Source organism: Notothenia rossii (assembly GCF_949606895.1).
Source record: "Notothenia rossii genome assembly, chromosome: 11".
Lineage (NCBI taxonomy): Eukaryota > Metazoa > Chordata > Actinopteri > Perciformes > Nototheniidae > Notothenia > Notothenia rossii.
In genome coordinates this window covers 18412844-18428957 of record NC_136910.1, presented here as the reverse complement: position 1 = coordinate 18428957, position 16114 = coordinate 18412844, and the positions used below count along the sequence as shown (strand labels likewise).

Below are 16114 nucleotides of genomic sequence, written 5' to 3'. Positions count from 1 at the left end.
TGCCTACCTTGAGGAAAGAATATACTGTTCAACAGAGAGTTGTAAGAACTGCTACCCACTGCTGCTCATAAGGCTAACTGAGGATTTGATTATTCTATGATATGAAAAGCGTTTCAGAAATGTTCTGAAACATAACCTTCACAAATTGTCCACAATAGTCCCACTTTTCTGTAATAGTTCTGGGCAACTACTGTGACCTGGAAAATGTGAAGCCTTAATGAAGAAGCATCACATGCTATCGTCTTTCGGGAACATTTCAGATGGATGGATACAAAGCTTCATAGACTTTATAAAATATGGATGTACTCTCTGAGACATTAACTATAGATTTCTGTAGGGCCATTGTGGGTGGCTCCAGCCATTCCCGTTTTGGCAGCGGCTACTCGGACAAAGTCCTGTCCACATCCGGCCCAGGCTGTCATTTGAATTAAATGTGCAAGTTATATAAAAATGCTCATTTAATTGGAACCTTTTTTTTGGAAATTACTGTCACTGATAAATCACCTGTTTGTGCTCAGGGAATGACGACTTCTTCCTAAAAGCCGAAATGTACCCTTGAGTGTCAGAAACACTAATGTGGACACACTGCAATGTATAATTGTATTTCTCTGGTTTTGTTGATGTCTTTGAACCAGACAGTGAAGCCTCACTCCAGCTTTCACGCTGCGTGTACTTGCCGTGTGTTTTCTCGTGAACAAGGCTCTCTATGTTCATTTTGCTCAGCCAACAGAGTGATTGAGTGGTCCTCTGTGTGATGATTTGCAGAGTCAAACTGCTGCTGGATTTCCTGGCTCCACACCAAGCAGGACACAGCAGGTCACAAGTACCAACCAGAGGGAGCCATAGACCAGTGTCCCATGGCTTCAGGTTCTGGTATCCACTTTGCTTAGCATCCAAACTTTGCAACATCCAAAGAAGCCTTTGCAGGAAGTCCAAGATAATTTAATGTTTTGCAGCTCCTCAACTTTGGCCCGTCTTGACTGATTGTGCAATGGAAATTGAAGATTTATAACTCCTGCAGGAGTCGCTAATCACCGGAGACGAGAGGTTTGGGGGAGGATGAGCAGAGGCGGGATGCATGAGGGTCCAGCGCTGACTAACTCCTACTGATTACAGTTGAGCTTGTTTACTCACCCACAGGTACACATACTGATATGCAAGCTCACACACATGCAAACATGCTCACTCTGACATGGCACACATGCAAACACGCGTTCCTTGTGTGCCTCTTTCAACACAACGGCCGCCTAGGGAGGATGTGCGGAAGACATTGCATATTTCCTCCTGCCTTTCTTTGCTGTTTCTGCCTTGCATGTGTGCGGGGCTGAGAACAGATGCCACAAAAAAGAGCGGCTGAAACTGAGAAATGGATTTACAGGTGGCCTAAAATAACAAAAGGAATGAAAAGAAAGAGAGGATGTGTGTGTCCACTGCTCCCAGTAACTGGATGCAGGACAGAGAAGAGAGCAGAGCAGAGGAAGAAAGGGGAACAGACTTGTTACATTAAGTTGCTCCTGGGTCTTTTTAACTTGACAAAACCCAGCGCACGTTTGTCTTTTGCAGCCGACGGGAGGTGAGAAGGACATGCTCAGGACAGAAGGTGAGAATTAACCAGAGGTAGAGTCTAAAGATTTCCTGTTGAGAATTCCCAAGGTTGTGTTGGATTACTTAAAAAATACACCTAAGCATAGTAGAATTCATAATCACACACTAACTCCCAAGCGAGTATACTCCCATTGCTCCTTTAGACACCCCCCCCCCCACCCAACAATATTATCCTATAATTATGTTAACTTAACTTTCACTATCTCCCGTTTTCACAGCAGTGGCCTTCCATATCAGCCTGTCAGAGTCTTTGAAGTGTCCGCCAAGCTGCCGTCTCCGAACACAATAACAGTGTGCAGATGGAGCTCACGGAGCAGAGCACAAGGGCCCAGTAGGAGAGGGACATGCTTTAATTTCTACGGTTGCCTCTTGTAGAGCTGACCTTCACACCTCCGGCGATCCATCAATATATTTTCTTTTCCGCCAAGGGCAGTCGGAGCTTAAGCAGAGCATGGGGTTTTCAAAATAAATGGTATGGTGGGAGAGCAGGTGAAGGTGTACAAGATGTACTTCAGAAGTACAAATAATCAAGTAAAGCTGGTGATACTTGCAGTCTGTAAACACAACTTTAAGGCAACTTAAAGTTCAAAATAAAAAAGGTCTCATCTTATGTCTACATAAAGCACTTCTCTATTTAAAGAAAAAGATGCACAAACTAAGGATTATGTACTACTCAAATTGAAGAGTAATCTTATATTATAATAGCAATTTAAATTAGCCAAAAACGCTATATATATATTTTTTTAAATAAGTATAACTGAAAGTACTCAAATGGGTTTTAACAGGAGTATTTTGGATGTCTGCTTATTATTCAGTCCTATTTTAAATCGAACTTTCACAGTCCTATCAAATCCATTACTTTTGAAAAATAGGCACTGCTACATTTTCTTTTCTTACCTTTTTGGGCTAATTAGGCATATAGTGATATGGGATTACATATTTTTTAAATACATTATAGTAACAAACACTATATATAAAATCTGATGTCACCCACAATGGTTTTTGAAGGATTTTATGTCAACTGTAAGGCATACCACATTCAACATTAATACTGTTCCATGAATGATTCACAACTGGAAATGTTCTAAAAATGGAAACGGTGAAGCACGGCTGCTCGTGTTGAATCCACAAATGCGGCATTTTTAGCGTTGTGCTGGTGACATGATGTGCTGCTTGCTTATATTGAGCATTTGGTTGAATTCTCCCATAATTTGCGTACCTTGTTAAAAAATAAATACAAATAAAAATATTTTGAGTGGTGAGGATTAAGTCTCTCTTTCAACTCTGACAAAAGTTTTCTTATTGCTCTTTGCCCACAGAGAAGTTTGTATTCAAAGAAGGAGTTATTTCAAGAATGTTTCCTGCAGCTGAATCTGCTTTTATAATCACAGCTCGGGAGATATTACTGGGATTACATCCATACTTATTTTTGGTGACTGCCACAGAAATGTGTTCAACCTCAAATTGTACTTCTATTTCTAAATCGATGTATCCTGAGTGTCCATAAAGACTTCGTTTTTCTTGAAAAACAAATCGAAAGCCCTCGATGCCACACAAAAAGTCGGAAAGCAGCACGGTTGCTGCTATAGTAGGCGGCATAATTGGGAACAACTGACAAAAGAAAATGGTGGTCAGAAAAAACACTTTATGAACACTCGGCCTAAATAAATAAAAATAGAACAAGGTGTTCACAGCTATTGGTGGGGTAAGAGAAGTGAAAGGGAAACCTATATTCTCTTGGGTGTCATCCCACAATCACAATACCATCAATTAAATCTAATCCATTAATTTGGCCACCCGTGTGCATTTAAAAGGAACCTCTATGGTAGAAGAACAACATTCCAGTTTCATTAGTTTACACTGCTGATATTAATACTATCATTACAGTTGGACATGGTTTATTTTGACTGCTATTACCACTAATACAATAATAGACCTTAATACAGGCTGAGTGAGGGGGGAAACGGGCACAGGACCGACTTGGAGTTATTCCACCTCCAGCAGCTGCAGCAGGGGCCCGGTGAGGTCAGACGTACAGTAACACTTGACCCCGACTCTGTGTGTGCGTGGAACAACCAGCCCATCCTCCCGCCAACCCCGGTCCCTGCAGACCAGCAGAAAGGGCAGTAACCTCTGAAGGCTTTGTTTGGTTGGCCGGAGTCTGAGCATAGGCCCACCATTGTAAGTCTGGGGACTCCTATGCTCAAGCTCTTGTTTTCTTTGGGAAGCAGGAAATTGGATGACTGGCTACCTGCTACAACAACATCCTGTACTTGAGAAGCCGTCTTTTCACCCATACCCACCTATTATTTCCCTTTTCCATCATACGCAAGTGGTCAGCCAGCAAGCTTCTTTTTCCTTTTTCTTCTTCTTCTTCTGGTCCTGGGGGCCCCGTGCGTGGGTTTGTCTAGGTTCCACTCAGGTTGAGATCAAATTGGCCCCATCCAGATGCTTCCGTTGAAAATAGTGTGCAGGGGCCAAATACTTTAGCTTTTGGAGCTTGACTCCACCTTGTCAGGTTAATGGCCCTTTGTGAGTTCACTAGAATGACAGTGACCGTGTGCAAAAATGAATGTTCCTATTCAAACACACTCAAATCTACTTATAGTTCTGTCAGTGCTTGTCAAGTCACCTCAGACCAATCATCAGTGATCTGCGGTGGTCTGCACGAGACCACTTGCCACTATGAAAACATTCTTAGGGATTATGGGGCTACAGACAGGATCTAGTTGGGGCGTTGATGAGAGCTGATTCTGATCTGACCTCAGGGATACCCGGCCTCCATGTGAGATATTAATGAAGATAACCATGGCATCATCGGAAGGGATTTTGTGTAAAGCTGGCTCTGTTGCAAGGTGTTCTCAATAAGCACCCATATTACACATTAGAGCTGCTTAATCCCTACTGATAAGATTTTGTCGCTGTGACCCCCAGACAGGAAGATTTGACTAAAGTGTGTGACCTGGAACCATGTAACCAATGCCCCTAAGGTGCACACATATACATGGTTTTGGCCTTTTGGAGTAGAGACAGCCAGCTTTTGAAGCCAGCTTGCTCTCTCAATACACATAAATGTAGCTTATTATATTATATATACACATTTATTTAAATGTGATATTCATCATAGTGTACCTGGTGTTCCTTTTAAAGTAGCTTATATTGGGCATTGTGGTTTGAAATGAATATTTTGTGACATGTGTATCAAATTTCTCCTTTTTAAATTGTAGAATATGCAAGCCAGAGATAAATATCTGCCTTTTGACGGGAAAAGGAAAAATTTAAGTATATTTTATTCTAACCAAACAGAAGTGCCGATTTGTTTCCCCCTTTATTCAGTCTGAAATCAGGTTCATGTTAATGGAGGATATTTGTTTGGAGATGCATGCTATTTAGACTTGCAAAGCAGCAACATGCAACGTCGTAAGTGAGGTTAACACAGAAGCTACTGTATAGCAATAGAAGTTATTGAAATTAGCATAAAGTGCGACTTTTGGGCCACTTAGCGCAGTGGAACATGCTGGAATCATAACAACCTGTGTATAAAGTCGATATTGCAAACACTTTGGTACACAGTTTATTCATTAATTGGAATGTCAGTCAAATATTCACCCATATTTTACCCACACTTGCACTTTTAGCTGTGTTTCAATTTTCAAAATAGCTGTCTGCTTTTGCTAAAAACAAGGAGCTGAAAGATGCTAAAACGCTTTCTGCAACTATGGAGATCTTCATTCTAGTATTTAATCTGTTTGTTTCTCACGATGAGTGAACTGTTTTATATAACAGGCATTCTTTGTTACCATATAAAGATGTTGAGTTGTTGTTTCTGTACATGGATGTAAAACAACCTATATGTTGTCTAATCCTTTCTTATTGCCTTAATGGCAGAAAGATGTTGACAATTTTTTCTGGCAAAGAAAGATTTTGTCATCATTTTCAATTGCGTGTATGAAGCTCGAAACAGCTAGTGAGAACAACAGTAGACTAGATTGAATCACTCCAATAAAAATCTAAGATGTGGGCGGCTGCTGGAACCATGTGAAAATACTGCATGCTGAAAAGGACAGGCAATTTCTCATACACACGGCACAGGCAAAACACACACACAGACAATGTATTGCCTTTTATGCCAGCTGCCAACATCAAAAGCTAATGTGAGCAAACTTCTCCTCAGCTATTATTTTCTTAGCAATTGTAATATCTGACCCAAAGATCCACACATGATACAACCATTAGCTGAGAATATAGATGTACCTACTGTCCGATCATAACTCAATTGTTGCGGATGGAAGAAATTATCAAGATATTTTCTCATTTTGAAACAGATGATTTATTCTATTTGCAGAAACAGGCAACATCTGTGTTTTATCAATAACATTCAACATGTATAAAAAAGAATAGTTAAAAAAAGGAAGCTTGACAGATTTGAGAAAAACCTAAACTCTAGGAAAAAAGGAAACTGACAAAATGTTAAAAAAAAATCAGATTCTGAGGCACTTATGGCTTGGCAACAATTGTGCAGTCTGAGTTTTCCCAGGTGGTTGTAGTCAAGCGTCAAAGGCCATGATTACACTATTGGAAGCACAGGGGATGCTCTCAAACTCAATCACATCACGGTCTGATATGTCATCAGTGGCTTTAAAGCTTCTGTCTGGACTTTGTCACTGATCTACAATGACCATAAGTATCATCTTTAATATTTAATGTATCAAAAGGTGGCCTCTTGAACAGAGAATTTATCAATAATGTATCAAAATGCAGTTCATTATGGACATATTCAACTATTTACAACAGCAAAGTAGATGCTCTGTGATTTCTTCCTGGGAATTATTAAGAGTCTTGTTTGAATCGTGCAGCTTTCCACAGAATCGAGTTACGCTTTCATTGCGCTGTATTAGTGTCCAGTTGACCCCAAGTCTCTCTGTGACATCTCTTTTTTTTCCTAATGTCGTAGGCTTTGTTCATTCAGAGCTTGGTGAGGCCGCCGAGTCTATGTCGTCATTCTCCAGGTCATTGGGCGAGGACGACTGTCCCCCCTTCACTCTCTTCCACTTCATCCTCCTGTTCTGAAACCACACTTTCACCTGTTGTACAAAAACAAAGAAAATGCTTTATTAGAATGTGCACTGAATTAAAAAGTTGGTTCTTGATTTTGACATTTGATTGTGTAACAAGGTTTAACGTCGCATACATGGACAAAGTTATTGAGATAATGTGTCTTGTTCCGGTTTTCGAGGCATTATTTATCAGTGGATCAACATAAAATTAATTTACAACTATTTTAATAATTTATTCATCGTAAACATTTTTTTAATCACAAATGCCAACATTTTCCTGCTTAGGATCTCTCAAATATGAATATTGACTGATTTTCTATAAAAGTATATTGATCCTTACTATTTTCTGACATTCTACGATATAAGAATAGGCTTTATATGATTGTTGCAGCAGCACAAAGACATACATAAATACAAAAGACTAGCAAAAATAAATCTTTAGAGGTATTTTCAAAACTATGACAAGAATAGAAGTAAAATACAAACTATAGACGGAAATGAAAGTAAATTACACGGAAAAAGTGTCAGCATTGGGTTGTGATTGGTAGCAGCTATGTCCACAATATATTGCATATATACACACAGACTAAAATATAGTGTGACTTAGAGTTTAGTGTCTGTCATTATAGACCAAAACAATGAGAGATAATTGTTAAATAATGCAATAAAAAAAAAATATGGCACACATATACTACACATTAAGTACCCAGTATACGGAGATAAAACAATGACTGTCTAATACTAGATCACATTTACACAGACACAGTGAAAAACGTTTTTTTCTATCCAAAGATTTTTGAACTAGTAATAGAATCCCTGCGGCTTAGCTCTCAGTTTTGCAATTTTTAGCAAAATGTACAGCAAGGTCAGCAGAAAAATAGACAAATAATCCCCCACAAATCTCCCAGAGCAGAATAGAAATTGGCTCAGTTTGGCGTTGGCCTTGCAAGGAGTATGAATTGTCAGTACAAAGCTTTCTGTTCTGGCTCAAAAATCTCTGCAAATGCAGGCAGAGAGTATCGTATAGACAGCGGGGTCAGAAGAGTCAACTATCAGGATGTCAGCCTACACAGGATGTGAGTTTACGGTGTGGATAGTGCTCATCTGTGTCACTGCACTCCTCTGAAATGGCAATGATATCATGCTTCAACTGTCCGGCCAAGAATAGCAGCAAAAAGACACACTTCCTGAAATTACAGGAGAAATACGACAGAAAAACACTTGCTAACTCCCTGATTGGGAACATTCATTGTCCTTTTATAAAGGCCTCAACTGAAGTTTATAACTCCCAGGAAAGCTATTTTATATTAATATGAGACATGTATATGATACGGATACAATGTCAACATAAAAGTCGGAGCTAGTGGCATACATAAGCCGATGTTGAATGCTTTTTTTTTTTTTACATATAAGCTAATGTTATTCTATTCAAAGCTTTTTTCTTTGTTTTTTTCTTTGTTTTTTTATTCTCCGTCAAAGCGTCTTTCAGTGTCTAGAAAAGCGCTATACAAGTATCATGTATTATTATTCTTTTTTTATCATGTACAATTCACCTATTTCCCCTCTTTTCTGAAAAAACTGGGTACATTTAAGTGTGTTGACATTAATGTAGCTTGTCACAGAAGAATATAAGCTATTATGCTTAAGTTAAACAGGTTTGATGTGGGTCTTCAACAATCCTGATGGGTTTCTCATCAGAAAATACTGTATAGAATATATACATATAAGCTAATACAACATATTTAAAACCTGATAAAAATGTTAAAATCCAATGACTCTAAACTCTAAACTTTATGTGTTTTACAGGACTGCGGCAATAACCTAAGATCATGTCATATGTGTATAGGATACTAATAATTCAAATGAATCTGTTCCCACATAATTGAGCCTCTTTGTCTCAGTGTTTCTGCTCATCCAGGCTGATTGAAAGGACAGTGAAACGCCAAAGCCTGTAGGAGCTGGAAAAGCCGACGAGTTGCAGTGGGAGCTCCGAGTGAAGATGGAACCGGGCTGTGTGAGTGTGTGTGTCCGTGTGTGTGTGTTTCAGAGGTCTGGGAAATAGATTTAGGGAGCAGACGGCAGTATGTGTGGTCACTGTGGCACCGTGGCCTCATTAGGAGGAGCTGGGACACTGAGGCCTGACAGGCAGACTGGGGTTTGATCCAGCAACATCGACACATGTTTGCCCGATTTCATCCAGTCTGCAACTGCCGCCCACTCATTACAGTGCATGTCATTCTGCCACGACCACATGATGAAAAGTATTGTGGAAAAAAAAGGCTCCATTTAATTTTAATGCATCTATGTGCATGCATCTGGATTATTACTATATATGTTTGTTTTTGGTGAAAACCTTTTACTGAGTTTTGCAACTAGAAATAAAGAACTAAAGTATGACAGCAGTAATAGTAAAAAAGTAACTGGTAAAATAACTAACAAAATATTAACTTTTTAGAAACTTCTTTCTTTCTATGGTTTTTCTACGGAGCCCCTAAAGGGACATGAACAAAAAAGTTGGGATAACGGGTTAGTATTTTTTTGGAGAAAGTTACCGGTGCGCCAAGTAGAAGTGGAGCATACAGGAGACAACCATTTCATTGTAGACTGTTATGTTTACGTGGGGAAATGACAGTGCATACATTATTTGAGATATATTTCAAACTCAGTCTTAATTTTAAGGACATTTCGGCAAGGGGTGTAGAGCTATTTGTTTAAGCACCGGATTGGCAAAACAGGAGAGTCTGTAAACCAGTCTGCTTTGATCTATGAATTAATGTCCGTGACTCTCAGAGTAGGCTACCTGCTGCCCGCAGCTGTTTTTAAAGGGAAACAAACACTCAGAACACACACAAACAGGGCCAGTGGCGGACCGGCTCGTCCCGATGGGCCGGTACCGAAGTGGGCTACCGAGATACTTTCCACGAGAAACTAGCCAGTTATCTCGACTTTTTTTTTTTTTTTTTCATGTCCCTTTAGGGGCTCCATAGCTTTCAGTATTTGTAACTTAAACAATTCTGCTAGATTTCAAATGTTTTGGTCGTTGAAGAATTCTTAATTCTTTATTTATTAAACACAAAGATTAAAATCAGTCCATTACATTGTCCATTTGTTTTTAAACAAAACAAACTTTTACCATATTAACAAAATCCAAACCACTCAAAGGTATTGATTCTCCAAATATATAATGATATTTATATGGTGTGAGTGAGGGAAAGGCTGTGTACCTGTCTCTCTGTAAGGTCCAGGTTGACTGCGATCTCATAGCGGCGCAGCCTGGTCAGGTAGTTGTGGTGGGTGAACTCAGCTTCCAGCTCCCTCAGCTGCTCCTTAGTGAACGCTGTGCGCTCTTTCCGGGCCTTGCAGCTGGAATCCACCTTAAAACTTGAATCCTGGATATCTGGGGGGGGGGGGACATAATTTTGTTTTTGCAGTTACAGATGCTTGTCTGTTGGTCTGCTCATGTATACTGACGTATAAAGTATTCTTAGCATCATTTGAGATGCATTTTTTTTAAAGTTTTTAAAATAGGTATTGCAGATTTTCAGCCTAACTTCTATATAAAGGGGTGAGGGACCCTGATTGTCTTGGGGTGATCCTACCACTTGAACACTTCCATCTATTTTCATTTCTTCCTAGCTAATCTGATTTGAATGAGCCCTATAGTCCTTTTGTGAACATCCTCTCATTGACTATTAAACAGACCTTAAGGACCTTTCCAACCAACAAACCCTAACTCCAAAGACTCTTTAGTGGGAGGCCCCTCATATAGTAAACACCAAAACCAGCACTTTAAAAAGAGACCACCCTGACCTGAACTCATAAGTTCATCCACCTGCATCATGTTTTCAGCATGTGTGCATTTACATTACTCTAATTGTGCATTTAGCCTTTTGTTTACAAATGTAAGTATGAATTCATGTAGTTCATTCATGGTGTGAGAGCATATCGGCACAAGGCAGGGCCCACCAGACAAGCCACAGAGGGACTGTGTTAGGAGAGGAATGCAGCGGAACATCGTTAAAGCCTCTAACAAAAGAACAAAGGTGCGGATGTGTCCAGGTCGGACTGCTACGTGTGTGTGTGTGTGTGTGTGTGTGTGTGTGTGTGTGTGTGTGTGTGTGTGTGTGTGTCTTGCGATTTCCCTCCTGAGCACTCGGGGGGGAATTCACATTAACTCATCTCAAAATGACAGCATATACATCAGGACAAAGCCTGAGATATCTCTATGAATTTGGCGGTCAGTTGTACGGGTCGAGCAGTAAATGTGGTCTGAACTAAACGCTGACATCAGTTTCGGTGATTATCCAGACTCTCATAAGACAAAATTCTGAGTTTATTGCTAAGATCTATTGGTTTCCTTGCGTTTATATTTCCTAGGAAATCGTCAAATTTTAAACCTCATTTACCAGGATAAATATAAATGAAAGCTGGCTGATTTAACTTTCAGTAAAAACCTCTCTTGTGTATTAAAGGAAAAGAGTTTGGGGTAATAATTGTGCATTGGTAGCAACACTAGCAGCTGATGTAATCTCTCGAAAATGCTTCTAATTTGTCAAAGTGAGAAGTTTTGCTTGATGGTTGCCAGAGAAGCAGGCCAAAATGTGAAAGTGATCGCTGTACCTGGGCCAGATGTGACTGGGCACATGTGTGCTCATGTGCGCAAAGGTCTGATGTGTGTGCAGGCGTACCAGTGTGTCATGCCAAAAAAACGTCTTATTGTTGTTTAAGTGTCATTAATGACGCGCTGCCCTGAGTGCGCCGACTCTGCCTTGCCGCGTCAGGTCTGGTCTGGAGCTGTGTCAAGCAGGTTTCGTTAGACTGAACACCTGGCAGGGCACATACTGGTTCCCACTAAACAGGCCCCCAATAAATATCCTGCACAGCCAGAGACCGTAAACTAGCAGGGAGAAGGCTTCTGCACCCAGCAGGGTCCCACAGGCAAACATTTGGTGCCTTTTTGCTTGGATGGTGCAAAAGTAGTTTGTCTTCATTAGGACTGAGTTAAAGCTGGTTTAACTTCTGGATTGTTTAAAAAAAACAGGTGGAAATTACAGGCGTGACTGAGTATGTTAAAATAGGAGCCAGGGTTTGACAATGAGTTAGTAAGTTGTATTGGTACACTCCATTTTAAACTTATAGGTAGAAATTAGTTAATAATACGTTTTTGTTTATAGGTATATAGATGGGAGTTGTATTCTTGACAACATCAAAAATATTTTCTAAATGAGTTCTAAATTTAACAATTTTGAAAAAACCCTTCTGTACAAACAGTTTTAAAATGCTTTATAATAGTTAGTATTTTTTACATAATGTGTAATACATTACATTACATTTAGCTGAGGCTTTTATCCAAAGCGACTTACAATAAGTGCATTCGACCAAGAAGATAGAAACTTGAAGAAAACAGAATCATATAAGTACATCAGGTTTCATAGAGCCAAAACATTTCAAGTGCTACTCAACTGGCTTTAGATAAGCCAGTCCTTTGTTAGTATATAAGTGCTTTGTTAGTAATTCTATCGCTCAAAGTGGAGTCGAAAGAGATGAGTTTTCAGTCTGCGCCGGAAGATGTGTAAGCTTTCTGCTGTCCTGATGTCAATGGGGAGCTCATTCCACCATTTTGGATCCAGGATAGCAAACCGACGTGTTTTTGCTGATGGGAACTTGGTTCCCCCTCGCAGTGCGGGCGCAGCGAGCTGTTTGGCTGATGCAGAGCAGAGTGCACGTGCTGGGGTGTACAGTTTAACCATGTCCTGGATGTAGGAAGCGCCAGATCCATTCGCAGCATGGTACGCTAGTACCAGTGTCTTGAAGTGGATTCTAGCAGTTAGAATACATGTGTGCATAGTGCAAGTGTTATGGTATATAAAATCTACAATTTAAGTGTTTATATTCTGTTAAATGTTTGGAAGGGGTAAAAATAGAAATATATATTTTGAGATGTTTTTGTCATCAAATCTTTAGCCAATTTAGTATAATAATAATGAAGATGAGCTTAGCTTCTTTTTAGCTTAATTATTTCCTAGTGGTAGACTGCTTATCTCACTGTTCCTGTTACGTATTGAGCTGTATTATATTAGTCATATTTTGGATTGAAGTCAATATCAAGACAAGTTTACGGTTTTGGAAACATATATTCATAAATGCACACAGACAAAAGCAGACTCTATAGCAGCTCTGTCTGTAATGCAAAAGCCTTCAGGGCATTTTCCTAATATATGCTCTTCTACCAGCTAGTAATACATTACTGAATGGCTCTTTTCTAAAAACCAAGATCTGATGCAGTGGTCAGACATGTTGCATGCACTCAGTGGGAGATCGTGTTACGGCTTAACGACAGGAAAATGTCAATGGATAAGAATGTAAAAAGTGGGCTCACAGGGAAAGTGATTTTACCAGACGTGGTCTGGCATGTTTTCAGTATAGTGAGTGGAGGTTACAATAAGGTAAGAAAGGGAGGGGGTCAGTACGCCCCCACCACCCCCTTCAATTAGGCTGCTGCAGACTTTGGTCATGTCGTTTTTCCAAATAATTATTCATGGTCTTTATAATCAGATATGGTATGTTGGACAAAAAAAGATAATCACAATGAAGCAGTTGATTACAAAATCTGAACTGTTGATGGAGAAAAACTCCACTCACATTATGAGTGGTTAATAAAAACAGACAAATGTTATTTAAATGATTTCCAGAAAAAATAATTCTGCCTAGTTCAAAGTTTTACTAGAGGCTTCACGCATTTCTCAAATGTCCAGAATTTAATGTACAGTTTTTTCTTATTAGGTGTAGAGGTGCAAATACCAGTGTCACTGCATAAATCATCTTTGTGATGGAAAAAAAGTTAACAGGCTGAGACTTTTCTTAGTTTTCACAGATGAAATGTGAACGTTCCAGATGTGTGGTTTTATTTAATTCTGTCATTCTACACATTTAAACATTTTACACCTTTAGATTTAGTCTGAGTATAAACATTTACTTTAGTCCGTTGCGCTCATAGTTAGTGTTACGTGTGAAACTTTTAGGAATTAGTTCGTCATGGATATCGGATTATTTGGCTTCCTATAAGCAAATGTGAAATATGATCGGGGAAATAAATTGCACTATAATCCAAAAGCATACAATGATACCGTTTGAATGCTTACAACACAGCTCTAAGCATTTAAAAGGATAATCATAATTTTCTAACAAAAAGGAATTTTAGCAGAGGGAATTTCTAGATAAGTGTATAATATGATTTTATATATTTTTGGCTAACTAGTGTTTGCTTGAGCAGCTGAACATTTCTCAAAGCATTATTTAATGATCAATTTATTTTTCTTTGATAGATCAAGGGGTAAAGTTTTAATTTATTCTTGATTCACAAAAAGCAGCAGGATCGTTAATTTATTTAACAAATTTACTTTTGAGAAATATTTAATTATAACTTAAAGTATAATACATAAAAAACTGTGAGGCACCTGTAATGTCTTAAACTGCTTTGTTTTCACAGAAGCCTGATGTCACTTTTTACCATCATTTTGAAAGAGGCCATACTGTTACTAAACAATGGTTTATTTCCAACGGATACAGTAGCGTAATGAAACGTTCACGTCTCGTTAATCATTTGAGCCTTTGAACAATAAGAGGATGCAACTGCTACTTAAAATGTGTGTCTTGAACACAAAAGTCCTGTCACCTACTCACCTTTTACATTGCAATGTGGTGAGAGTGCTGCTTTAAGGCTGATTGGCTTTGGAAATACAGAGAATTTGTGTCACTGCCAGCTGTGATGTAGGGCAGGAAAGACATTCTTAACCTTGAAATACTGAACATTTGCTACACTACAACAAATGGCATGGCCTTTTGTTTTTACAGGTTTGTCAAAATAAGGTTTGGGCTCATGGGATTACTATCACTTGTTGGCTTCCCTGGCACATTTCCATGTTTCCTCCTCATAATTTATTTATATTTCCACCACCATATACACAGTGGAAAGGAAAAAGAATGTGGAATAATTTCAAATCCTCCCAAATGTGTGTTTTCCTTTTCTACGCCTCCTGTGACTAGGTTCTGGATGCTCATCTTTCCCTATAAAACCCAGCTGCCATCCATCCATCTCGGTGACTCACCTGTGACATCTCTCTTCCTCTTATTGGAACTCTTCTTGTCAGACTCTGCTGAAGCCACGCTCTGGGGTGAGTATTCTCCATCCAGGCATCCGGGCAAGGCCCCTGGAAGCCTGTCTCCCCCTGCATTGTCCAGCTCATGTCCTCCACCTCCACCTACTGCTACAGGTGCGACGATGGCCGGGCAGGCCTCTGGGGCCCTCACCCGCGTCTCGCAGTGGTTGAACTGCCAGTCAGCTCTCTGGTAACCCCCCTGGCTGTCTTGGTACAGTCTGTCATCGCGGGGGTAGGCTGCGTGCGGTGCGGTCGGTACCAGGCAGGAGCTGGAGAAGTCTGTGTAGGCCAAGAAGTCAGGCTTCTGGTGGAGGGAGAAAGGGGCCTGCTGGTAGGGCGACTGCAGATTGGCACCTGGGACCCCTGAGTGAGGGTTCCTCATGCAACCCCAAATGGGGCTGCTGGGGTGGGCGCTCCGCATGCAGCTGCTGCCGGGCTGATCCATGGTGATGCAAAAACACTTCACACAATCTTGATTATTATTGCAAGTCTTTTTCCTTGTGGAGGAGTTGGAAATCCCCTCAGAACGGAGGTTAGGACCGGAAATCTGTATCTGTCGGTTTTGAGAAACATCCACTTCAGCTAACTATCATCATCTTCTCACTTCATCCACCTCAGGAATACTCACTTCTGTCAGAGTCTCTTCCACAACCAAAAAGCGCGTGAGGATAGACGCCTTTCCCGTGACAGCGCGTTTTCCTCTTTCTCTGGGAGTGTATGTGACGTCCTTTGGAGCCTCTGGTCCTGACACACTCTCACACACTTTCCCTCTGTCTTGCTCTCACACACCCTCTCTCCCTGACTGATCTCACTGGCTTGTGGCTCGGTGGGAGAGCTGCATCCGCAACTGCATGACTCCCCTTCTCGGGCTGGCTGTTTTCACAACTCTTCTAAGGCATTCTTGACAAGTGAGCCCTCCTCCTTTTTAAACGTATAGGTGGGAAAGAGTGGCAAGTTTATGGAGTGTAATGTGAGATTGCAGAGGAGGAGCCCTGCAGGCCACATGTTGGTAGTACCCTCCAACCAACCCTGCCTCATCAACTATTAATCACAGGGGAAATTTTATATGCACATCTAATGGTCTTTCCAGACATGGGGCTTTTTAAAGGGACATTGTCTGTAAAATATAAAGCGAGCACCCACCCACATGAGTTGGGGACCCTGACTTATTTCAGCTCCTTAGCGCTTTCTGACACCCAATTTAGTTCCTTTTTTGACACCTTTTAGAGGAAAGTTAACCCTAACCCTTTCCCTCTACACCCCTGATCCCTGCCTGTCTTTTCCAATCTGAAA

The 16114-nt window shown here is 40.3% G+C and overlaps 1 protein-coding gene across 1 annotated transcript; it reads right to left on the bottom strand.

Moving 5' to 3' along the window:
• Window positions 1-5911: 5911 nt before the first annotated feature.
• On the bottom strand, window positions 5912-15848 carry meox1 (mesenchyme homeobox 1). The gene is made up of 3 exons (XM_079657919.1): window positions 14771-15848; window positions 9887-10059; window positions 5912-6689 (listed from the first exon to the last, which is right to left on the bottom strand). The coding sequence occupies exons 1-3, from the start codon at window positions 15264-15266 to the stop codon at window positions 6567-6569; spliced, it is 792 nt and encodes a 263-aa protein (XP_079514045.1). The 5' UTR covers window positions 15267-15848; the 3' UTR covers window positions 5912-6566.
• Between the last annotated feature and the right edge of the window lie 266 nt (window positions 15849-16114).

Coding starts and splice junctions, on each gene's coding strand:
- meox1 (XM_079657919.1), bottom strand. CDS start 15,266: ATGGATCAGCCCGGCAGCAGCTGCATGCGGAGCGCCCACCCCAGCAGC. Junction 10,060..14,770: donor GAGGAAGAGAGATGTCACAG/GTGAGTCACCGA, acceptor CCCCCCCCCCAG/ATATCCAGGATTCAAGTTTT. Junction 6,690..9,886: donor TGGACCTTACAGAGAGACAG/GTACACAGCCTT, acceptor TTTGTACAACAG/GTGAAAGTGTGGTTTCAGAA.